The 26822-nt window shown below is 46.4% G+C and overlaps 1 protein-coding gene across 1 annotated transcript in view; it reads left to right on the forward strand.

The window, feature by feature from the left end:
- The window catches only part of SEC24D (SEC24 homolog D, COPII coat complex component), a 658686-nt gene that overhangs the window by 245498 nt on the left and 386366 nt on the right, over positions 1-26822 (forward strand). Inside the window, exon 7 of the mRNA XM_069630689.1 lies at positions 7254-7365. Coding sequence (XP_069486790.1) covers positions 7254-7365 — 112 coding nt within the window. The remainder of the gene's footprint in view (positions 1-7253; positions 7366-26822) is intronic.

The following is a 26822-nucleotide window of genomic DNA, read 5'->3' on the forward strand; positions in this document are numbered from 1 at the left end:
AATGCATACATGAAACTGTTGGCATAAGCTGGCGCCATGGTTGCCCCCATAGCTGTTCCGGATATCTGTCTATAGTATTTGTGATCATACTGAAAACAAGAATGTGTAGTAAGATCATCAGGAACTCCTTGTTTGCTCCGATATCTCCTGTTTGAAGTAGAAGATTCTGGACTGCTTCTTGGCCTTGATCATGAGGTATACTGGTATACAAACTGACCACATCGATCGTAAAAAGGATATCCTTTTCTTCCAATTTTATCTGGTTAAGTATCTGTAAGAAATGAGTGGTGTCTTTAACATAAGTAGGAGTATTTTGTATGATGGGTTGCAAGAAATAGTCTATATACGTGCCAAGGGGCTGTAAGATACTCTCTGTTGCTGCCACGATTGGTCTTCCCGGGGGTTTTTCCATTCCTTTATGTATCTTTGGCAAGGTGTATAGATGCAGCATTTTGGGGTGAGCTGTGAATAAATATGATTTAGTTTTTTCTGTGATCCATTGGTTCTCCAAAGCCTCATCTAGGAGTAATTTGAGTCCATTTCTTATTTCCAAAGTAGGATCGTGTAACAATACTTCATATGTATTTACATCCGCTAGTTGTCTGAGGCATTCATTATGGTAGTCTCCAGTGTTTTGTATTACTATAGCGCCACCCTTGTCCGCTGGCCTAATTGTAATGGAGTCGTCGGTAAACAAACTTTTGATTTGGGATAACTCTCCTCGACTCAAGTTGTATCTGTTGGGATTTTTGAATTGGATCTGGGATAGGTCTTTCAACACCATTTTTTCAAAAATATCTATGGCCGGTATATGGACCGGCGCACAAAATGTACTCTTAGGTTTGAACTCTAAGTACTCACTTTCTAGTTCAGGAATCGGTGCATTAGCCGTTTCGGAAAAAAAGGATTTTAATTTCAATTTACGTATAAGTTTATACAATTCCACTTTTGTCTGAAATTTTGTGGTGCTATGAGTAGGTACTCCCTCTCTTCCCTGCTCTTCCTCTTGCTCTCTTGCAGCCGCCCCTCCGCCCTCCTTCTCTGCTTTTCCACCTTTTTCTGCTGATGAGGTTTCCAGACAAGTCCGATCTATGAAAACCTCGTCTAAACAGGTTCACCCCTGTTCCTCCAAAACCATCAAGGACCACATCGACTCCCTGGCTCCTGCCCTAGCTGACTTTTGCAACCACTCATTCGCCTCTGGAGTCTTCCCATCCCCCCTCAAGCACTCCCTTGTGCACCCCCTCCTCAAGAAACCCTCTTCCGACCCCTCCTGCCCGGCCAACTATCGCCCAATCTCCATTACTCCCTTCCTGGGCAAGCTCCTGGAGAAACTGGCCATCTCCCAGCTTAACCTCCATGCTGAATATGTTGGTAATCTTCATGACCATCAATCCGGCTTCAGAGCGGCCAGAAGCACGGAAACTGCTCTCCTGAACATCCGTGAGGACCTGCTCCTGAACCTCGATTCCAACACTCCCTGTGTTCTCATTCTGCTCGATCTCTCCTCTGCCTTTGACACTGTCAACCATGCCATCCTGCTCAACCGTCTCCGTGATAACCTGGGTATCACTGGTCAGGCTCTGGCATGGCTGACCTCTTTCCTTTCCGGTCGACCCTCCCAGGTCCAAATGGGCTCCTTCCTCTCTGACATCTTTTTCTCCACCTGTGGTGTCCCCCAGGGATCCAACCTCTCTCCCTGGCTTTTCAATCAGTATCTGGCACTCCTTGCCCACCGCATCGCCGCTCTCTGCCCCCACTTTCAGTGCTATGCGGACGATACCCAGCTCATTTTCAGGCTACCCTCGGCCTCCTCCTCTCCTTCCCTCATCTCCGACTGTCTGTCTGCTATCCAGGAATGGTGTGCCGCCAATGACCTCTGCCTTAACGCCAGTAAGACTGAGATTCTACTCATCGGCACACCCACTCCCTCCTTTCCTGCAGCTCTCTGGCCGGCCTCCCTTGGCCCTCTTCCTGCCCCTACCTGCAAAGCTAAAAACCTCGGGGTCATCTTCGACTCCACACTCTCCTTCTCTCCTCATATTTCTGACGTCTCTAAGAAGTCACACTACCAGCTGCACCTCCTCAGAGGTATTCTTCCCTTCCTCTCCTTCCCCCAGAAGCTCACTGTCTCCCGAGCCCTGGTTCTCTCAAGGCTGGACTACTGTAACAGCCTCTATCTTAATCTGCCTGCCTCCACTCTCCGCCCTCTGCAACTTATCCAGAACAGAACTGCGAGACTTGTCCTTGGCCTCAAGCCCAGGGACCGTATCTCTCCAGGACTGAAATCTCTTCACTGGCTCCCAGTGGCTGCGAGGATTAAGTTCAAAACCCTCTGCATTGTCCACAAGGCCTTCTGGGGCCTGGGGCCACAATACCTTCAACTCTCTCTTCCTAAATATCTGCCTTCACGAGCCCTTCGCTCATCCGTCTCCAACTCCCTCATGGTCAGCCGCTTCTCGAAGCAACGAGCTGGGGGTAGATCTCTCTCCGCAGCAGGGGCCTCCCTCTGGAACAGCCTTCCTGCCTCCCTGAAACTTGAGGAGAACCATCTCCGGTTCCGGAAGCACCTCAAAACCTTCCTCTTCGCTTCTGCCTTCTCTCTCCCTCTCCCCTGCTAAACCTGCTAAACTCCCCACTGAAGTTTGCACTAAACCTGCATCTGGGCCACTCTGTGACCTCGGTCCAGGGCCCAGCCACTCTCCACTTGCACTGCCTCCCTGGCTCCCCCTGCACTGTGGGACTGTCACTGCATCCCTACAGCCCCCTTCCCAGCACTTGCTCTGCACTTACCTCGCACTTGCCACCAGCTGGCCCTTTTATTATTATTTATTATTTTATTACGCTACTTACCTTGTACTGCACTTTCCCCCCCACCTCCTCCCCCTGCACTTTCTCCTTTTCCCCTTACCTCTGCACTTGCGCGATCTGAATGACACCTGGCCTAGTAGGATCGTTTGTCTGTCTTCCCCTTGTTTCCCCCCTCCCTGCCTCGTCGCGCCTTGAAACACTTGTGTATAGGCGCGTTACAAATACCATATCATATCATATCATATCATACAAATTTCAAGCCTTTCTCTAATGTTCGAACTTCTTGATTGGATAAGATCCATCCGGACAGATTGACCACTAGTTTCGACTCATTTGTTGCCTGGTCTGCACTCCTTGGTATCTTTTTCCTCTTCCCTCGCCTTGTCCTCTTCCTCTTTGGTCTAAAAAACCCCCAGGGGTTTGGTTTGTGGGTTGTGATGGTCTTCTATCTCTTCCTGACCCACTTGCTGTCTCGTTCTCAGTGCTTTGTTGTGGTCTCTGTTCAGTGGTGTCTGATTCTGAGCTGCTATTGTGACTGTGTTCTTATATTTTGCTGCATGTATTTATCTGCCCAAGTATATACTTCATTATTCAAATAATCGTACGTATCTCTTCGGAATTTTCTCACTTTCCTGGCTTCTAAATCTTGCTCATAACTTTTCAATTTGGTGTTAATGTCCGCCAGAATTTCTGCGAAAGATTCACTATTAGTTACTTCGGTGATCTCTTGTGACAATTTCTCAATCTCACTTTCAAGTAGTTCGATATTACCTGATAATTCTTTGATGGTGAGCAAAATTAAGTCGAGGGAACACTTATTGAGTATCTGTTCCCATTTATCCACAAATTCCTTACTCTCTTTACATAACGTGGGGCGTAAAGGAATTCTTAGTCCTCTCGGGATCCGTTGTACTTTGTAGTATCTGCCTAATGTAATCGCATTTAGCTTTCTATTGATTAGTTTTCGTATTGAGTATTCAAGTTGTTTAATTTTGCTTGTTGTGTCATTAGTTGTCTTGGTATGTGTGGTGTCCTTGATTAGTCCCAGAATAGCATCTGCTTCATCGGCTGTAAAGCCTAATGTTTTCGCTCTTTTATCTGTTAGGTGTTCAATGTCTTCATATGACATGTTCACTATGGTGTGCTGTAACTCAAAAGGATTCCACGGATGAGGAATGCAATATTGGGTGATTGAAGTGAGTACGCACGACCAATCTTTCGTGATATCTTCTTTAATATTTCAGTAAAAATTCTTGAAGTTCAGGGTGCAAACCCGCTGTAAATAGTGCCTCTGTGGAGTAGCACTGAAAATGACAATGTTCAAAGACCTTGGCCGTGAGGCCAGCGGTGCGGGCTGCACTCCTATATCCACTTAGAAGTGGCTTATTTCAAGTGAGTCAGAAAATCAATCTCACTGGTACACACAATCTGATGCAGAATGCTTGTGTTATATATATACGATTTATTCGAACAAAAAAGCAATTGTTGTCAATTAATATCTCCTCTTAATGCAAATGCTTTCTGGGATAGGCCAATGCATTTCGGACTAAATCCTTCATCAGGGCCTGTATATAGTCATAAGTTACACAAGTTAAAGTCACAGTAATACCAAAAAAAAATAATTAAAACAAGCAATATCAAGTCCATAGTCAAAGTTGTCAAGTATGCACACAGGTGCAAAACATAGCAGTCAATGAATACCACATTACCAGAGCATTTATCCCACATATAAATAAGTAAATATGTATCACCAATAACATGAAATAAAAGTGCCACCATTTCAAACCCATCAGTGCACAAACCAGAAGAAATATTAAATATACGTACGGAAAAGAGGAATGTTGAGATATTGAGCGTATAACCATATCAAAGACTTGTGGTTACATCTAGTTCATCCTCCGACAAACGGGCCTGCCGCCTGCTCCAAAGGCAATATTGCTCTTCTATCCGCTTCAAGAAGAGGGCCCATGTCAGCTCCCGCTTCTCTGGAGCCAATAATAACACGAGTGAACTTTTCAAAATCTGCAAGTAACTCGCCAATCCAACTGCAGTCTCCACCTCTCTCCTTCCTTCCCAGGCACTCTGTACCGCTTTGGCTTCCCATTTCTAAAACTCGGGACATCCTGTCCTCACTCTCCACCACCCCCATCTCCACTCCTGCTCCCCTGCCTCCCTTGGCTCCCCCTCCTTTCACCCCTGCACTCTCCTCCTTCGTACCCGTAGCACCTGATGAGATCTCCAAAGTGGTCCGCTCTATGAAGGTCTCATGCAAACAGATGCTCCCCTGCTCGTCTAGAACCATTAAGGACAACATCTCTCTCGCCCCAGCTCTTGCCGACTTCTGTAACCACTCCTTCGCCACTGGCTCTTTCCCCCTGTCCCTCGAGCACTCCCTTGTGCACGCTCTCCTAAGATAGCCGTCTGCTGACCCTTCCTGCCCGGCTAACTATCGCTCCTTCTCCACCACCCGCTTCTTGGGTAAACTCTTGGAGAAGTTGGTCCTCCCCCAATTGAGCCTTCATACTGAACTTGTTGGTTGCCTCCATAACCATCAACCTGGATTCCGAGCCTCCAGAGGCATGGAAACTGCTTTCCTGAACACCTGTAAAGACATGCTTGCAAATCTAGACTCTAACTCTCCTGTTGTTCTCATTCTCCTCGATCTATCCTCTGCCTTTGACATGGTAAACCATTGTATCCTCATGAAACAGCTGTGTGATAGCTTCGGCATCCCAGGTCAGGCACTGGATTGGCTGACCTCTTTCCTCACTAACCGCCTTCCCAGTTGCAACGGGGCCCTTTCCCCTCCTCCACCTCACTCTCGACCTGCAGTGTCCCCCAGTACTGTATCCTTTCGCCACGGCTCTTTAATATCTATCTCGCCCCTCTTGCTCATCTCAACTCATCCTTCTCTCCTCATTTCTAGTGTTACGCTGATGACACTCAACTCTCCTTCAAACTTCCCTCAACTACCTCCTCTTTCTCTTCTCTCATCCCCAATTGTCTGACCGCCATCCAGGCATGGTGTGCGACTAACGATCTCTGCCTTAATGCCAGTAAGACTGAGATCCTTCTCATTGGGACACCTGCACCCTGTTTCCTTCCTACTCTCATCATACTGTGAGGCCAAAAATCTTGGGGTCATCTTTGACTCTGCTCTCTCCTTCATCCCTTGCCAAGAAGGCCCACTTCCAGCTGCACCTCCTCAGAGGCATTCTCCCTTTGCTCACCTTTCTCCAGAAGCTCAATGTCTCCAGAGCTCTGGTCCTCTGCAGGCTGGACAACTGCAACAGTCTCTTCCTCAATCTCCCCCTTTTCCCCTTTGCGCCCTTCAGCTGATCCAGAACAGAGCTGCAAGATCTATCCTTGGCCTAAAGCCCAGGGACGGTATCTCTCCAGCCCTAAAATCTCTACACTGGCTCCCGGGGACTGCGAAGATCAAATTCAAGATCCTCTGCATCACTCACAAGACTTTCTGGTGCCTGGGACCACGCTATCACCAACTTTCCCTCCCTAAATCCCTCCCTGCTAGAACTCTCTTCTCCTCTAAATCCAACTCTCTGCTTGTTAACCACTTCTCTAAGCAGAGACTGGGGGGCAGATCTCTCTCTTCGGCTGGTGCCTCTCTCTGGAACAGCCTCCCTGCCTCTCTCAGACTTGAGCAGGACCTCCTTAAATTCTGGAAACTTCTCAAAACCTTGCTTTTCTCTACTTCTTTCTCTCTTTCCCTTCCCTGCTAATCGGCCCACTGCCGCTGAGACTGGTGGCCTGGACCTTTATGAATCCCACAGGTTTCCAGGCCCTTACCCAGTCAATACCAGCAGCCCCCACCACTCCCCTCAACACTGCCCCTGTGGGCCACCTGCCTTGCGGTAGTGCATCCTGCCTGGGATTCCTCCGCCATAGAACTTAGCCAGTAGCCTCCTACCGTGCTCCATTTGCACTTCCTTCCCGGACTCCCACCTGCACTTATCCAGACCTTGCTCCCCCCTCTCATCCCTAACTTCTGCACTTTCCACTGCACACTTGCACATCCGAATGTCACAAGGCCTAGTAGGACCAATGATGTATATTTATTGTTTTACCATTGTTATTTAGTGCCCTGTTCCCTCCCCATTTGTCTTGTTGCACCTGGAAACACAGTTCTGTTGTATTGGCGCCTAACAAATGCTCAATAAATAAATAAATAAATAAAAGGCAGGCAGAGCTGAAGGAAGGCGGAAATCAACATCACTTTTATGCCTGGTTTTAATTACCCTTTTTGTTTTCTGTGGATTGTAAAATACCCCCCTCTGTGTTGCAGGTAGAAGAGAGTTTGGGCTGAGTGTAAAGGAAGGGTCTTTAAAAGAAAAGATTAAAAACAGACAATATTGTCATGGGGACATTTACTATAAGGTAATTTGACAAAAGTGTTTAATTGTCTTTCATTGCTCTTGTTTTAGATTCAAGTTATCGAAAATGATAAAACATGCAGAGGAGGGCAAGTCTACACAACACACCTGAGGGGCCAGGTTCCTCCTCTAGTAACCACAGATTGTGTAATCCAAGATCAAGGTAACTAGCCGCTTGGAATAAATGTTTCCTGTACACCCTGTTTGTTAATCAAAATGAACATAATTTGTTTTTTTTATTGCCTACATCAGGGGCAAACAACAGCAGGTTCAAAAAGTAAATTGTATTTTTGGTTTTGAGGGTATTATTGTCGATTTCAATGATAAATATGGCACAAAGTAGTATGGAATTAATGCTTTAGTCAGAATTATTTTGGTGTACAGCATACTTTCAATTATGATTGGTCTCTGGAAAAGTACAGATATAAAAGATTCAATAAAAGCCATATTGTGGTAGGAGAGCATCCAACTAGCAAGTTTGTGTCCTCTTGTGTATATATGTAAACATTGTGTTCACATAAAACAGCAGTTGTGTCTCTCAACAGATTCCTGCCACTTATGAGGCTACATCTTTGCCTGATTCAGTATAAGTCAGAACTTTTAGTCTGTGGGGGTGTGGGTGTGTGGCTGACTGGCCACAAGACGGCTGCGTAAACAAATTGCTACATGTCCCGTGTCCACTTTAAATTTCAAAAGTGCAGCTGTTCCGCATGCCGACTCACCGGATCATTGCTGCGGGTGCTCTGAGTCGACGGTGATCGCGCTGGCCTGAAAGTACTATGGTTCGGGCTGGGCAAGGGGTCACCTGGGATGCTGCTCCAGAGGGCCACAGCGTTCCACCGTAAGGCGGGCGGATGCTTCGTTGTTGCAGGGGCAGTCTCTGGACAATGGCGTACAACTCCGCTGACTTCCGCCGTGGCGGCACATGAAGAGGGAGTTGTGGGAGCTGGCACACTGTTATTTCTCTGTGGCAGTGAGTGCCTGGCCCCATAGCGCTCATGGAGATCCCCTCAGGAGACGGTTGGCAGACAGAGGACAGGTTTGCCAAGTCCCTTCTCTCTGTTTATGCTGGAGTGCACACAAGTAATGCAAACAGCCATCTTGGAGTTGCTTGTCATCTATGGAGCATGAATGATTCAAAACTCGTGTACTTGATTTGAAGTATCCTGTGAATCAGTGGAGGAGCTTAGCGGTATTTCCAGCAGTGGGGCACAAATGTCAGAGGAAGGAGGCTAAATCTAGTGTTGTGATGCCCACCAAGGTTTTGAGTAAACAACTGACGGTATGGCCTCCAAGAGGTCCTTGAAGTTTGACACCAGCAATAAATTGCAGCCTAATACCCCCCAAGTCAGAGGGTCCCATAAACTGTCAATGGAGCCGTTGTAGGGAGAATTGAGTATAATTATGGCGGAGCTGGCATCCATACAGAAAACAGTCGCCTCAACTGACAAAAGAACAAGGACGTCCAGGATTAAATGAAATCGATTGGAAGAGACATGGGGCATTTGTGGGACACATGGAGCATGCTGAAGAAAGAATATCTGCAGTGGAGGACAGGTTGGAAGGTTTAGAACACATCCAGGTTAGAGTGTGCGAGGAGTTAGTGGGCTTGCAGCTGGAAGATAGGAACCAGCGGAACAATATCAGAAAAAGGCTGAAGGTGCTGACCCTAGCAGCTGGAGATGTGGCTACCCAAATTTCTTCGTCTCACTTTTACACCTCGCTTAGATATTCAAAGAGCCCATAGGGTGGTCACGTCAGTGAATATTCGTGGTAAGAGACCAAGACCATTAATAGCGTGCCTAGTTCATCACACGCAGGTGATTCAGATAGTGGAGGCATTGAGAAAAACACCAGGCAAGTTGGTTTATGAGGGTCATCAAGTGTACACCGTTCAAGATTTCTCGAAGCGCACGGTAACCACAAGGAAACAGTTCCTCGTAATCCGCCCTGAATTACGTCAAAGAGAGTTGAGGTATGGTCTTTTGGACCCAGCGGAAATGGTGCTGTCTACGGAGGCAGGTGCATCTAAGTTCTTTGAGGATCCACGGCCTCTGTGGAGAGATTTGGAGGAGACGTCTGTGTGGCCCATGGACATTGCACCACCTGCATCCTCCGAGCAAGGTGGGGCCTGTCCATCTGCTGTGGAGAGTACTAAAGGTCCTTACCGTGAGGTGGAGGCTAGGCTCATTACAGACACCACAAGGGTCCCATGAGAAGGCCTGACCCTGGAGGACTAGGATCTGCAACCTCGCAGATGCGTGATCAGGAAGCTTGTGTTAAATCCAGGTCACCTCTGAATACCGCTATGGAGACAGAGCAGGAGCCCTCATCCAGTTAAGAGAGGTCTCTTTGAGTTGATTTGGCCTCTACGGCGGGGAGGCTCCTGACTGCGGGACATTAGCGCCTCTTCTGGTTATGATCTTTTTGTTCTGTTGTAGTGGCACAGGGACGCTGCAGCTCTTGCAGTGCATTCGCCCCACGCCCCTGGGCACCTCTGTTGCTGGGGCGTACTTGCCCTCAGTATTATGGGGTTGTGTTTGATATGTGTTTGCGTTTTGCCCCACGCAGCGGAGGGTGGTGAGGTTGGGTGGAGGCACTGCCAGCTGCACCTCCTCGGAGGTATTCTTCCTTTCCTCTCCTTCCGCCAGAAGCTGTAACAGCCTCTATCTAAATCTGGCTGCCTCTGACTGTCTGTTTGCTATCCAAGAGTGGTGTGCCGCCAATGACCTCTGCCTTAATGCCAGTAAGACTGAGATTCTACTCATCGGCACACCCACTCCCTCCTTCCCTGCAGCTCTCTGGCCGGCATCTCTTGGCTCTCTTCCTGCTCCCACCTGCAAGGCTAAAAACCTCGGGGTCATCTTTGACTCCACACTCTCCTTCTCTCCTCACATCTCTGACGTCTCTAAAAAGTCACACTACCAGCTGCACCTCCTCAGAGGTATTCTTCCTTTCCTCTCCTTCCCCCAGAAGCTTACCGTCTCCAGAGCCCTGGATCTCTCTAGGCTGGACTCCGAGCCGGAGGAGCCTGAGAAACTTGGAAAGAGAAACCGCAGCCTTTTCCAAAACAATAACGTTGTATTTATGTTTGCGGTCGCTTCAAAAGCGACCGCAAACATAAATACAACGTTTTTAAAGCAGCGGTTTTATTTCTAAGTTTTCCGGCCTCCTCCAGCCCGGAAAACTTAGAAAAAAAACCGCAGCTAGTGCTTATTTTATTTTTTTTAAATAAATAGCACTTACCGAGATTCAGCTGCAGCTTTCCTGCTCTGGTCTCCGGTCCCCGTCCTCCGCGTACAGCACTAATGAAGGGAAAGCCACCCAGCGGTAGCTTTTGTTTACTACAGCTGGCTGGCTTTTCCTTCATTAGTGCCGCAAAAGCAAAAGCCAGCACAGGAGGGCATCCATTTCACAAAATGGATGCGCCCATGTGCTTGCTTTTGCGAATTTTGAGCTTGAATAGCTCATAATTTTACATAGGAAGTTTTAAAAAAGAGAATGCTAGTATTTTTTTTTTATGTTGCCTATCTATTTTTTAAATAACATTTTTTACTAGACCATGCCTTTAATCAGATAGATCTGCAATTTTGGCTTAATGTGAACGCCTTGGGCCAATCCCTAAATGTACCAGATTTAATAATAGGAGGCGACTGTAATCTGCTGTATGACCCAATTTTGGACAGGAAGTCGCAATGCAGTTTTAAGCCCTCAAATATGCTCAAGGCATTCTGACAGTGCATACAGGACAACAATCTAGTGGATATGTGCAATCTCACAGCGCTGTAGTACACGTTTCACTCACCTATGCAAAAATCGTACTCGAGGATAGATTACTCCTTCCTAAGTAGAGGTTTGGAGAAGACAGTGGTCAGAGAAGACGTCACCCATAGTGATATCGGACCATGTTTCCGGTAACCATGACCCTAGATTGGGAGAGTATCTTGACGAAGAGTGGGAAGTCGTGTCTTAACACTGATCTATTGTGTTCTCCTGGGTTTAGAGGCATGGTCTGCCAATTCACAAGGGATTTTTTCCTGATCAACGATGTAGGAGGCATAAGCCCTCATGAAGTATGGGACGCATACAAGGCCTTGCTAAGGGGAAGCAGACTAGGTTACGTGGCGGGGAAAAGCATGGAGGCGTCCCTGGCCATGTGAGAGAAGTTTGAGGAGATCAAGAAGTTGGATCTTCAATATGCGAAAGATCCCTCAGATCATGTGCTGTGACAATTGATAAAAGTAAAGTGCCACTTTAATAAAGGTAGTTCTGACAGGCCTCTGGTCTATTTCTGAGGTACAATTTCACATTTTTGGGGGGCGCAAACAAACCTGGATCCTTGCTAGCAAATATCACACGGCTCATAGCCAAAATAATAAAGTGGCAGCTGTGACAGTGGAGGGTAGCCTGGCGTGTAGCAATAAAGAGATTGCCAGAACTTTTGCCAATTTCTACGAATCTCTGTGTGGCCCAGAATTCAACCCAGTGGGTGCTTTAAATGATGAAAACCCCCGACCCGGGAGAGAACAAATTGCGCCATAGATTTATGAGGCGCTGGAAAGGGGTATATCCTTAGCTGAAATTACCAAAGCCATATTTAAGTTGAAGGAGGGTAGAGTGCCGGGCCCTGATGGCCTGCCATTTTATTTCTATTGTGCGTTCAGAGAAGTTCAAGCACCCAGGTTGCAGTCCCTTTTTGCATTTTATGGGGGAGATGGCACTCCTATTGGGATGTTTGGCGAGGACATGATTCGTGTTATCCCCATACCCGGGAAAGATAGTCAGGAGGTGAAGAATTATAGGCCTATATCGTTGATTAGCAAGGAGGCAAATATTTATGCAAAAGGACTGGCCATGAGGTTGGACCCCATCATTCCCAGTTTAATCCACAAGGATCATATGGGTTTTGTTAAGGGCAGGCTTGCAGAATCAAACACCTGCCTTCTCTACAATAAAATGCAATTGGGTGAAAAGGCAGCTAGGCCATTGGTTGCGGCCACCTTAGACACTGAGAAAGCTTTTGATAGGGTGGGGCAGGGAGTTCTTAAAGAGGGTGTTACAATGGCATGGTTTCGGGCCCAGGGTAATTTCAATGGTCATGATGCTTTATAAACATCCTAAGACCACAGTCTATGTGAATGGGGCTTTCTCTCATTACTTCCCCTTGTTTAGGCACACAGACAGGGTGCTCCCTTTCCCCACTGGTCTTTGTCCTAGCCTTGGAACATCTGCTACAGCGCATCCGTGAGAATAATGCTATCAAGGGGGTGGGTTCCCCGAGCTGTAAAGTTAAAGTATTAGTGTACACTGATGTTATCCTGGGTTATCTAGAGGATCCCGAATCATCTCACCCCCCTTTCTTGCAAGAGAGAAACTTATTCCAGGGTATCCGGTTTTAAACTTAACCTAGACAAAATGGAGTTGATGCCCCTAAACAAGTTATGTTTCAGTTCGTATATCGAAGGTTTTAGTCTTTAGTGGAAGAAGGATACCATAAAATATCTGGGTATTGTATTCTCTAACCATCTTGCGGACTCCCAAAGGCTAAACTGTGAAAGGATTAAAACTAAGGGCTTACTATGCAAATGGTCCCCAAAACTGCTCACCTTGTGGGGATGCCTTGAGACAATCATGATGTCTATCTCTCCGGTGAGGGTGTACAGTCTTGTGATGTTACCCCTCCACTGGCCTTCTTCCTTCTTTGAAGATATATACAGGGCATTGTTTAAGTTCTCATGGAAGGGGAAAAGGGATAGGATAGCCTCTAACAGACTTCATTTACACCCTCCCAAGGGGAAGTGAAAGTTCCACATTTTAGGAAATATCTGATGGCATTTGGAATTAACCAGGGTGTGGGGTAGTATGCAGATTTGGATTGGGAGCAGCGCCGGCTTGGCTTCACCAAGACACATCCTTGCTTATCCCTTTAGGATTTGTGACATTCCACGAATACGGCCAAATCGTCCCTACAAGGGGTTGGCCCAATACGTTTCTCATGTGATGCATTGCAAGTGTGGGGTGCGCATTTGGATGGTGAGCCAATCCCTCTTGGTGAGTGGCCACTCTGGCACAATTCGAAGATGGGGCTAATGTATACATTTGTCAGCTGCGCTGATTGGAAGAGGAGTGGTATATTATACTTACAGCAGGTATGGTCGCCCTCTGGCATTTGTCCCTTATCTGCTCCAGGAGGCTTTTGGTCTGCAGGCCGGCAAATTCTTACATTATACTCGCCTTGCTAGATGTATAGCGGAGGCAGATGTGGGATACGTAGGGAGTTGGAGGGCTTTGAAGAATCCACCGAGTAAAGCGTCGGGTATATATGTAGCTCTTATTAGGGGAGGGAGACAAACCCCAATAGGAATACTCCACATGCATGGGATGCTCAATTGGAGTTTCAATTCCAGAGAACCCGTGGCACACCTCACTTACGGCCTCCATGACCCTGGCGCTTTACATGATTTATAATAAAGCTCTTTTCACACCAGCGCATGGTCAAAGTGGGGAAGCGTGGGGACAGATCTCTTTGCTGGTCGTGCCAAGATGAGAGGGGCCCACTGCCGCACATGCTGTTCTGGTCCAAATTCTCAAGGGGTTTTTGGGCAGATGTCTGGCTGTGGATCCCCCGCTTTTGCAACATTGGGGTACCATTTTCCACAGCGGCCGTACTCATGGGAAGTCTGCCTCTATCGTTTTGCTGTTGGCAAACCGAAGGGAAGTTATTGGATGCCCTCATTGCCTTTCAAATGCATAACGTCGAATTGGAAGAAACTGTCCACGTTGTCTGAAATGCATTGGTGGAACCTGATTGCATACACTCACCGTATGGAAACATTGTTGATCAGAAAATCCCCAAGTGACTAAATGAGTCTGTCCCCCAGGCAACATCTAGAGCAGAGTCTAAATACCAGGTGACAAGTGGTGGGATGGTATGGACGCATGGCTCTATCCCTGCTCCCTCTATCCCCCTAAAGAGATCTCTCTACCTACAGACGCTCAGAGAGACCACGGGGCCACTGCTTAGTGTGTATGTGCTCCACAACACCTCCCTCCTAATCCCCTGTATCCTTTTCGGTCCCCCTTACCCTGTATCAGTGTGCATCCTATCCTGTCTCGTCTGGTCCTGCAAGTAATGTGTTATCTGTTTGGTTTATTGGACTGATCATTGGTGATGGCTATTGATATGTCAGGTACGGGCCAGGGTTATTGCTATTATGGCACAAAGCTTTGCATTGTTGATGCTTCATTGGATAATTTATTCCCATGAAAGGAAGATTGTTGGGACAGGGACACTTGGTGCTGGGGGATGGGGAGGGTAGATGGGGGAGCTGGGTGCACAGTAGAGTGAGGCTATGGCTAGACGAGTATAGTAAGAACGCACAGGGAAATGGAGGTGTTGTCTGCCCCGCTTTGCTTTCCTCCTCTCTCCGACCCCCCAACTTCTATCTGTACACTGATCAATAGTTGTTAGTTGGATAACCTCTGTGAGCGGATAAATATTTGTGAGCAGGCTGGTATAAATAAGGTGCACAGGGTCTATTTTGCACTTTCAATTATAAGGCAAAAGTGTGTTAAGTGCGAGGGTTCTCGGTATGTAATACAATGATTTGTTCTATTTGGTTGTCTTCTTGATTGACAGATGTATTCAGAATTGAATCCCTAGATGTATCGTTTTAATGAATTTGTATTCCAATGAATTTTTATCTTGTACTACTGTATCACAGGAAATCAATAGAAATGTTTTTAAAAAAAATAACTGTTTGTCTTCACCCCAACACTTCCCACTGGCAGGTAGACTGCTCTCCAGCATCACATAGGATAGCATTTTGTTCCATTGTCTATAGGTACTCTGTCAAGCCAACGATGTGAGATGTCCCGAGAAAGCTTCAATGACTGTGTACTTTGCTTAAAGATTTAAGTCAGTGCCTTAACAGTTTCCTAGTGAACTCAATCAAATAATACACATGACCGACAATGACTAACTTTTGCAGGAAGTAGAAAGTTGTTCACTTTGGTGACTTAGTGGAAGGAAATCAAGAAACTTAAATCTGAGGTGGAATGCTGGCATGATAAACCCAAGAGCTAGAACATAGAAACATTTGTTGTTCTGAAAGGAATGAAGGGTGATGGCATGCAGCACTTTCTAGAGTTCTTCTTGCTAAAGTTGACGAAGGTGCCTCAAGGCATTAAGTTGGACATAGTGATAGAGGGACCCTCTCACTAAAGCTCAGAAACCATCAAAGCATGGAGGATTTTTATTTAGTCCAGATTTTCGATGCTCTGGAAGAAGTTAAGAGCATGTAACACCTTGGATAGGAAGCAGGCTCGAGAGACCAGAGTGGCCTTCCTGACATCGAGCCTATCAGTCTGTCTTACTCACAGGAGGCATTGCCTCTTAGGGACAAGACCACTCTTGAAAGCATGATGATGTTTGATTCATGATACCATGTTTAAGGTTACACGTGATGTAAGGAACACTGACTTTGAAGCTCACTACTCTCCATTCGCTAGTATCCATGGCTATGCCAGAGTCAAAGGAGAAACTTCAAAAGATGATGGCAATGCTCATGGGATTCTGGCACTGTATATCCACTCTTTGTCAACATGTCGTGCTGTAAGAACTAGTTATGAAACGCATAGTCTATGTTCACGTCAGTGTTCATGTCTTCTCTTGATGCTGTATGGTTCAGATCCAGCCTGCCAGTCCTTCGTTTAATATAGAACTAGCTGTATCTGAGGTACTTTTCACTTGATCGACTGAGCAAAGTACATTATGAAAGCCTAGAATATCCATTTAATTTGGTTTCCTAAAGGTTATCATTCCAAGATGGACAGACACGTAACCCATATTGTGGTCCTAAAATTGCTGAAGGGAAAGGGGACATACAGCAGTAAAGAGGGCGCCCGACTGCTTTGCAGAAAATCGAAAAGCACTTTGGGTACATAAGGACGAGAGCACAGACATTTTTGTATTTTATAGACATCCTGTGATAAAATGGTTGTATGCTTACTTCAGTAAGTAATTAATGCTCACTGGATTGGTGGTTATTTCATTTTTTGCAACACTCATCCTTACATTAAAGTATTTGAAGCCTGAGCCATATTGGCCAGCCTCGGAATTTGGATGTTTAGGTAAAGTGGCTGTGACAACCATCACTCCATTATGGTCTGAGGTACCAATTTAGCTAGCATTTTAGATTTGATGGAGTTGAGAGGAGAAGCTGCTAAACGGACATCCTTAGGGAATTCTATGTATATAGGGTCAAATGTAATGCTTCTCTGGTGGTTGGGGCAGAATTACAAAGGCACCCCCTTTCAAGCTAGATACACCGGAATAGTAGTGGTTGGTGGTTCTTTATACTGCATTGCACCCATAATGATACACGGTTCAGTGCCTTCATGTCACATTTTACGGGTTGCATACATTTCATATTGACAAGCATACTTGCTCTGAAAATGCCACTTTTTTGTTTTGTGCATTCATGTTTCAGCAGCGCTATGTGTTCTGGCAGTCTGGGAGCTGTTAGCGCAGAATTCAGTTTTTGCATGTTCTGTTGTGTCATTTTATGGGACCCCAACTCATTGCATGTGCTCTGGTTTGCATGGCCGTGTGCTAGGCTTACTTCCTGGGTCTTCCTCATCCTGCTGCTTGTCCTTCCTCATCTGCTTCAGCAGGCCTTCCATTCTGGGCCTATTTTCCGGTCTGTTTAACTGCTGTTTCCTGACTTTTACTACCAGGGTCTCAAGTCTTGGTGCTGGAAGCTGATACTGCCTGGATGATTGTTGGGACACCAACGCCCCAGCAGATTTGCTTCTCTAGCCCTTCATGGGTCACTAACGCTGTTACCCTGCTGCAGGGGCCATTTTACTTATGCACCATCCACATGTGCCTGCTGTGTGGCTGGAGTCTGCCATGTGCAGTTTCCTCCACTCTCCTGGATCCATCTCTGTCACGGATTTCGATTCCGGATAGTGAATCCCACATCTGCGAAGGATGTTTGTTCTTATTTCGGGGCATTGGGGTTGTCGCTGGATCAGGGTTGTAGTACCTGGGTGACAGGATCCTTCATCCCACCCTGCAAAAGAGGATTCAAAGCTACTGGGTTGTTATATCTTCTGGGACCAACTTTCTGGAAGCAAACACCATAAGTACCTAACTTTGGACTTTGAGTGGCCGGATTATTGAAGACACTCACCCCCAGGGTGCTGATGTTCTGTGGTCACCTGGTTCTTCTACAGGTCCCACTAACCACGGTTCTCCACTGCTTTACACTGGGGGCTGAATACTTCTCTGATTTCTGGATGTTTTAGAGACTAGCCCTGCTTAATAAGGGATATATACATCAATGTACTGCACCCTCTGCCTCAGGATTTAAAGTTTATTGATGTGTGCTGTCACTCTTGCCCTCCTAAGATCATGGCCTTTGTTAGTCCTCCTGGGTGTGTTGGACATTGTGTTTCCTTACTTCTTAGGTTCAAGTATTACTATGAGCTGGGCTTTTATTTAGAGTGTAGCAGGAAATATCTGACCAAGCTCTGTGTGGCTCCTTAGATCCTAATCATGATGCTGGGGTGTATTGCCTAGGGGTCTACTCTTTACTCTGATATGAAAGTCTGGAGTGGGTCATTTTGTAAAAAATCCTAATTTCATGCAGAGGAACATCAACATTCGCACTTACGCATTTTTCTGCACTCAGAAAGCAGAGTGTAATTGTGAAGAGTAAATGAAGGCGAAATGTCTTTACTCTCTGCTTTATGAGAGATAAAATGCTGCCTGCAAAGTAGGCTTTGTCGGGGGCATTTTATAATAGATTCCAGTTGAATCTGCCTTGTCTTTAGCAGGTGCTAATCCAAAGTGTATTCCATTGGAATCCTTTGGTTTAACCCTTGCATGAAAATGTAATGCATGCGTAAAACTGAGTGCTCTCCCAAGAATGTGGAGAAAGCAATGTGCAAATGAGCCCTATGTTTATACAGGCCTCGTAAATTCTTAAAACTCAAACTAGCTCTGCAGGACAAATTCCTATATTTACCTACGCAACCAAAGCAAAATGCATTTGCCCCTTCGAACGTGTTACCAGTGCTTTCTTTTAAATGTCACTATAAGCACAATTCATATCAGATGCAATTCTGCCACCCAGAGGCCAGCCACGCACAGTGAAAGTTTGTTTGTAGTAAATGTCAAATAAAACTTTCAAACATCCCTGCACTCACCAGCAAAGTTAAGTACCATACAAATGTCCCTCACGAAATCTCCTCGACTATGCGAGTGGGCGAGGAGATTTTGCCATCAGGTATGTAGCTTGCATTAATGGTAAAGAGTGATTTAGACAATAACTGGCTATGCACTTTTTTATATATATTTATACTATACACTACTGTGTGTTATGTTTTACCTGAGTACTTATTTTCCTTAGCCTATATATTATATCATGTGTGACCTTGTAATACAAGTGTATAATCTTCAGTATTCCTGTCGGGCTTGTTCTTTTGTGGTGACTATTGTGAATAATTTTACCTCCCGGCTAGCCCTCGTCCCTCCAGAAGTTAAGCCTGATTGCTCTGCTAGGATTGCCTTAAGAAAGTTTGGTCTTTCCTTTTGGGGGTGGCACCCAACTCTTCTACCATTAGATTAGAGGGTTACACAGCCCTCACCAGAAGGTTGTGCAAAAATCACACTTACATGAACATACATCGCTTTTCTACGTCAACCTTCCCCGAACACTGTCCCTTGTAATGCGCAAATCAAAAGTGGCATTATTGCCAGGTGAAGGAATGATGGTAACCTCTTTTGTCAGGAAACCCAAATCCACCCTTGTGAATTAAGCCTTTCTAATAGGTAGTGTCTTCCCACAGATTTCTCATCTTAGATACTTCATAGACAGCAACAGGTGGTACTGAAAAATGTTCACTAGCAAGGGGCGAGGTGTACTTCAACGTCAACCCTCTTTAATGGACACCTCCTTTGCTCTAGAAGTAACGGCATCCAGCTTACATGTATGGTGCACCATGGCCTGGAACCTCAGTTCCTTTTTTTCAAACGCTCATTCCAGATATATATATAGGATGTGTGATGAATCACTAGGTGTTGCCACTTCTCCCCAGGGGTAGCCCCTTTCTCATGAGGCTAGGTAGGTGTGGCTGCTACCCAATAGTCCCCCCAGGGGTGGTATAATGTGGGAGGACCTCATGGGGAGGAACTACCATCCTTGGGGATAAGGTTGACCACCAAGGGTACTGGCCCTATAGTCACAACCCCAGTGTCCAGTCACACAGTTACCACACTTCTCAGAACACCCCACAACCTCCTATTGAGCATAAAACTATATGCTATAGCAATACCTCCAAGATAGACACTTTTGAAAATGCTGGGAAGAAGAAGATGATAAAGAACATGAAGAATACTTTTCACTCAAGTACTAACACGAGGAGGATGTGCAGAGGCATGAAGATGGATAAATGTAGCTGGGAACAGCCTTCTAGCCTTTCACAAAGGAATGGACATTGGCAGAGTTTAAAAACTAAAGAAGGGCGGCCGGCAGGGACAAGTGGAGTCAAGGACAGTTGCCAAAGCACACTGTGAGGGTCGTAACACCTAGGGAGGGGCGAAGGTGGGTCTGGGACCCTGTACAACCTTCAGAGAACTCTGAGCTCAGGCCCAGAGAGGGGATAAGGAGGGTCTGGGACCCCATCAAAACTACTGCATGCATCTGAGGTGGGCTCAGCACAGTGAAACCATTACGAAGCTTATAAGTGTGTGGGAACCTGCGAAGTTCAGCGAAGCAAACTTAAGAGGGAACACTCCTCCTTGTCAGTGAGGAGACCACTGATCACCAGAGAAGGGCCTGGGACCCTAAAGTGAAGCCATGGGAAGGGAGTCCTTCTCCCGGCCTTGTATTGCATTATATAAAGTCACACATGGGGAAGGGAGTTATTCTGCTTGGTCCTATTGGAAACTACAGAAGTGCAAACCAGTAGAAGGGAGTCAATCCCTTGGACATTTGATAAAAGGCTGTGTGAAACCCATGAGCCAGGGCAAGGGAGCCATTCCCCTTGATCTTGTGTTGAATTGGATAAAGTAACACCAGGGAAAGGGAGTTATTCCCTCTGGTCCTATTGGAGAGTACCAAAGTGCATCCCATGAGAGGTAGTCATTCTCCTGGGCATTGGATAAAACACTGGGTGAAACCTGTGTTCCAGGGGAAGGGAGTCATTCCCCCTGGTATTTTCTAGTGAGGAAGAACAACTGTAGGACACTGTTGAAGAACCAGGAGAAGGGAATCGTTCTCCTGAAGGAAGAACTGTTTGTTAGTTTATTCTTTAGTTATAGTGTGAGGGTTAGAATAGGATGGTGGAACTTTGATCTGACAGACATTTTGACAGTTCCTCTAGTGTTAGTTTGAGGCAGCAAAACCCCTCATAGAAATAGGGACAGTGAGGTTTTCTACCTAAGAAATAAAAGTCTATAACCAAAACCATGCCACCATTCTCCTCTGTTACTAGCCTTACCATGCCTGTGCACTATGAAGTACCTATGCCTGTGCCCCTGCTACTACCCGCACATGCTACTAATTCCAGCCCAGCCATGCATGCACCCCAAGTTCAGCCCATGCCACTGCCTACCCCCACTCCTTCTCCCACCAACACCCTAAATTATGCACTCATTAATGCACGTTCATTACCAGCTCATGCCCTTGACATTAGTGACCTCATTATCAAAGATAACCTCGACCTTTTAATAATCGCAGAAACATGGCTCAATGAAGGTTCTGGTCCTGCTCTTTCACTTGCCATCCCTACAAGGTACACAATATTTAGAAAAGACCGAACTCACCAGAGAGGTGGGGGCGTTGCCCTCATCGCCAGGGAAACCCTTGCTATTAGGGAGGCTGAAGGTCAACATAGTCACAACTTGACTACCTCCGACTCAAAATTAACATCTCCGACAATTGCACCACTACCATGCACATCGTATATCGTCCCCCAGGTCCCATCGCCGACTTCCAGGAAAACCTCATCCTCTCCCTGTCTGACAACATCAAAAAGTTTTGCTTCTGGGCGATCTGAATTTAGGCCTTAACTACCCTAAGGACTCCCATGCCAATACCCTGAACAAAGCCCTTACCACCCTGGGTTTCTCCCAAACCATCTGTGAACCAACCCACATTAAAGGACGCACCTCGGATTGGATTAGTCAGCATAACTGCACCGTCCAAATAACTGCCAACACGCCTATCCCATGGTCTCACCACCACTATATTCAATTCAACCTCCTATCCAAAAGAGGCTCCTCTAAACCAACTACGCCCTGTCCAGCGGCCCTCGCAAGAAGCTCACATCAGCTCACTGCAGAAACCATTGCACCTTTTCTAACGGTGCCCACATTGCAGGCCCCCTTCTCTGAAAACCCTGAAATTCTAGCCAGACCTTCAAAGACATCATCACCCAAGCTGTTGATGCTATAGCCCCTCTCTCCCTTAAGAAAGCTAAAAAAGTCAAACATTCCAATGCCCGGTTCTCTAAGGAACTGCTTGATGAACGCACCAAAAAAAGGTTAGCACTCTCTGCCTAGAAAGCCAACCCTTCGGATGCTACCAGGAGTGCCTTCAAAGCCATTTCTAAAACTTACAAAGCTAACATCATCCAAGCCAAAGCTGCATCATTTAACTCAAGGATTAATTATGCTAAATCAGGGTCCGAAGAAATCTTCACCATCTTTAGAGAGCTGGAAAAGCCGTCCAACCCCCCTGCCCACTCTCCTTAAGGACGAAATCTGGTGTAATAGCATTCAGTCGGCTATGCTAGACAAACTGAATACTCTCCAAACCAAAATCCGGGACCATCAAAAAGCCCTTAGCCTTCTCATAGCCAACATGCATGGCTATTCTCCTGCGGTCACCAAGTCCAACTCCTCCACCCCTTTTGACTTCAAAGAAATGACGGAACTTGAAGTCATTGCTTTGCTAAAATCCATCAAACCTTCTAATTGTAAGGGTGATGCCTGCCCGGCCCAACTGATTAAAGACTCAGCAAACCTCCTCGCCCCTTTCATAACTGCCTTTATTAACACCTCCTTCAAGTCTGGCCACGTCCCTAAGGATCTCAAGGAAGCTTGGGTTCGCCCGCTCCTTAAAAAACCTTCCCTCGACCCAACGGTTCCAGGGAACTATAGGCCCATCACCACCGTCCCTTTCCTCCTAAACATCTTGGACAAAGCCTACCTGCAAGTCCAGAAATTTCTGGAAGATAACCGTCTCCTTGGCTTGCGGCAGTCTGGTTTCCGCCCACGACATGGTACTGAAATGGCCCTGCTTGACCTAAAGAATCAAATGGACAATCTTACAGACTCGGGCAAACCTGCGCTCCTATTGCTCCTTGATTTGCCGGTGGCCTTTGATTTGGTGGAGCACAGCACTCTCTGCTGCCACCTCGCAACTGCAGCCAACTTTTCCCCCAAAGGTTGTGCCCGGATCACATCCTTTCTCCAAGAGAGGGCTATGAAAGTCTTCTCTGACTCAGCCTGTGCCACCTCCAGCCACATCAAATGCGGAGTCCCTCAAGGCTCCTGCATTGCGCCTACTCTATACAACCTCTTGACGAGGCCTCTGTTCAGTATCCTCGACTCCTTGTGCATCTCGTATACTAACTATGCGGTTGACACACAGGTGCTTATCCCACTCACCGGCAATTACAAAGAGTACATGATCACCCTCACCACCATATGCTCCACGATCCAGTCCTGGATGGCGGATAATTGGCTGTGCCTTAATAGTGAGAAAACGGAAATCCTCAGAATAGGCTCACCCACTGCCTTGGATAATCTGGACCAGCAGTACTTGTCCTTCACTATTGACAACTTTCCCATCAAGGTGTCCAACAATGTCAAGACGCTTGGAGTCTACCTAGATTCGGATCTGACCATGGACAGACAGGTTAACGCCATTACTACTCCAAAAGTTCTTAACGCGGCCAGACCCTTCTTATCCCGCCAGAATTGCCTTACCATCACTAGGGCAATAATTGGATCAAGGCTTAATTACTGCAATGCCCTCCTCGTAGGGACCTCCTATAAAAACCTGGCCAAGCTCCAACTGGTGGAAAACAACACCCTTAGGGCTGCCACAGGCACATCGGGGAAAGACCACATCTCTGAGGTGAGGAGGCAGGCTCACTGGCTCCCAGTCAAAGAGAGAATCGTCTTCAAGACACTCTCACTGACCCATAAATGCCTTCATGACCTGGTCCCACCCTACCTTGCCCAAAGAATCGTTAAACACACATCCACAAGACCTCTCAGAAAGGGGTATTCTAACATGATCATCATTCCCAAGACACTGAAAGTCTGCGCTGGGGGCTGAAGCTTCCCCACGATGGCCGCCTCACACTGGAACGCTCTTCCTTCCCACCTAAGAATGATCGAGTCCCACCAAGCATTCCGCAAAACCATCAAAACCAAGCTCTTTGTCTAACTGCCTATCTAGCTTTTATATGCTCTGATTATCTCTGCTATAATATTGATTGCTGGCTCACTTTTCATGTATGAAATTACCTAACTGTCTTGTATGAAGTCACCTACCTTTATTGCACCTGTACCTAAAAGACCGTGTCGGTCACCTGTATCCACTTAATCAAAATCTCCTACAAAATTCATGTAACAGCGCCTCGATGCCCTTGGGCTGTAAGTGCGCTATACAAATAAATAAATAAATTCGCCTCCTACATCATTACAGATGATGAAAAAGATTCAGTTTCCTTTGGCCTTGGGGCATCGCAGGTACCATAGAATCAGGCTCGCAGGGATTGCTAACCAGATTTTACTGGGTTTTAGTGAACAAATAACTAGCAAAATATATAGACCAGCCCATCGGACCCGCTTCATCCAACATGCCACCACCAAATCTTGGTCACGCAGGCCGCTGTGGAAGAAATTAAATCTACTTTCCCTTCACTTCCCCCAGACTGAGAGAGCAAGAAACGTGATGCCTTTGGCAACGTGATTTTTGGGGCAGGCAGTGTGCTCTGCAACCCACAGATATTTCTTGGACCTTAGCCAAATACACCAATGTCTTTTAGAAGGTGGTTTCAGAGGCAGCGGATGACCTTCCGGAGGGGGAGGTAAGAGATGGTTTTGATGATGTCTTGCCACATGGCAAAGAGGCAGCATGCCGGGCTCTCCAGATTAGTCTGGATATGGTGGACTGTGTCTCCCAGGCCATGGGGACAGTATGAGTGGTCCAGAGGTACTCAAGGAGGAGGTTGATCTGCGCTTTGATGGTGTGCAGCTTGGGGCGAGAACAGAGGAATCTTTGAAAGCATCCAAGTAAGTGGCAAAGTCACTGCGGCTAGTGGTGCAACATTTGCAACACTTTCTTTTTACTCAACCACTTTGTGTTTTGGTGGGGTTACTTGTTTAGTCAGTTCTCGTTCTTCACCCATCGTGGGAATATCCATGTTGCAGCGTGAAAAGCACCCAGGTGTGTTTCACCCAACCAGGTAAAGGTTGAGGGCTCGGAAAAGTCCTAAGGATCTGCTGTGCCCACCATGACAACAATTTAGAAACGGGTGCCAGGCGGGTGGGAGGATATTGGCATTCATGAATGAATGGCCTGTCACTACTTTGAAAGTGTGGGCCTTTCAAACTGTCACTACATTTCCTTGCTGCCTCAGGGTCCAAACGCATCATAACTTTCAGCGCACTCTTCACCAATGGTGCAGGGTGCTCAATCCGGCAGGAGGTAACGCAGCATTAAAGGTTTCTATGTTGCACAGCACTTCTCAATCAGATTTAAGCATTGTGCAAGCTGTCACTTCTCACTATTCCTGAATTATTTCACACTTGGCTCCAGATTTTGACCTGTTTCTCACCTTGCCCCAGCTTTTATTGGCAGTCTCACACGACTCCTTACCTCTAGAGTTCTAGTTTTGTGTTAATTGCTTTTTGGGACCAGTGAATTACGTTTGGATTCGGTCCCTTGGCTGCCTCACAGATTGATTTCTGTTGTGTCTTGGAATTCTGAAATGTTTTGGACTCTGACCACAGCCTGCAACTTGGATTGTTTCTGAATTGTATCTTTTCAAATGGTGAACTATGACGCTTATTCTCTGACCTGATCCTTGGACTGAAAGTGAAGTTCCTTCCTACTTGGTATGACTCCTAGGTGTATCTGTGTGTTGACAACTCCAAACAGGTTTTACATGTTTGCAGAAAGACAATGGAAAAGGGCTATGAGGGTGTATTGTTTATGATTTTCTGGCTATGTTGTTGATCCCTCTCTTTCTTGCAGCTGGGGTAAGAGCCGGGTAGCATTATTCTCGCCTTTTCCCCTGACGCCACTGCGTAGTAAATTGCTGAAATTCGTATATGGTCGTGTTGGGAGGACACTCTATAAGGCCCTTCTGGGTCCTCCTTCTCCTTGGGTCTCACCCCCTCCACCTTCACCTTCGTTCCAACCACCGTCTCATGACTTCCACTTCCATGTCCTGATGTTATCGCCTACTGTGAAATCAGTGTCTCTGTTACTCCCATAAAACTCCCCACCGGCTCCTGCTCTCCACTGCTGCCACCACGGCACTCCTCCGTGATTTCCGTTTCTGCTTCTTCTATTGCTCTCCAGTGTTCAGCCCTCTCCAACCACGGGCCTCATGCTTCTGCAACCTCCATGAGCAAGTGGGGCTATGTGCTTTTATACTGTGTTCTCTCCTCCCCCTGCATGGATATTCTAGTGCAGGTCTTGTAATTGGATAGGGGTTGCTTGGTCAAACCTATAATTTGCTTTTCCGCCATCTTTGTTTTTAATCTGTATCCCCTGATGCTCCCAGGTGCTGCATGTGTGGTGCTGTGCGTTTCCGTTTTCCCCGGCTTGTGTTTTAGAGGCTGGAAAGACTCTGGGAAAGTGTGCAAAACAGTTGTTTCACTGAGTAAGCAGGAAAATAGAAACAATATATCCCTGGTGTGAGAATCCTTTTATGGGTAACAAAGCTTCTGAAACTATGCCTCCTTCTCAAAACTCTCAGTGTTTGTGTAGTAACAAACTGGTAACATTTTATCTGAAGACCCACAGAGTTCATAGCGGGTCCCATTACCTTCATGAAATAACCAAACACATGCTACCATTGTCGGGACAGAGAGACTGTTTCCCTTAAAGGGAAAGCTTTCGTTTTGTGTACTAGTGCTTTGGGTTTGTTCAGGGAGAGCTTTAGACTCTCTCAATTGGGAAGGGGAGAGGGTAGCACTAGTATTGTCCTAACAAGGGGTTTGGGAAAGATCAAGGTTTGGAACAGGAGCAAGTTGTTACAGGTACATTGTTGTTGTTTGAAACAGGTTGATTAATGTTTGTGTGTGTGTGTTCCTCATGCGATTGGCTGATATTGTCACTCTTCCAGATAAAACAGCTTCAACTGATCCGGGGTTCCCGTTACTTTCTCTTCTTGCATGCATTGAATTCCTGTTTCATCTCCGTCTTGACTGGAGATGGATTAGAATCAGAGGAAAGAGACCAACAGTTTCTTCCAATTATGCATGGCCATCAAAATGAGGCAGAAAGCATTGCAATAAGGAGAGTGATTAGTGACCATTCGTAGGCGTTATGGAAGTCAGTTAATCTGTTCGCTGTTGAGAAT

The sequence above is a fragment of the Ambystoma mexicanum genome, chromosome 6q (genome assembly GCF_040938575.1).
Source record: "Ambystoma mexicanum isolate Mex_15411 chromosome 6q, UKY_AmexF1_1, whole genome shotgun sequence".
In the NCBI taxonomy this organism is placed as follows: Eukaryota; Metazoa; Chordata; class Amphibia; order Caudata; family Ambystomatidae; genus Ambystoma; species Ambystoma mexicanum.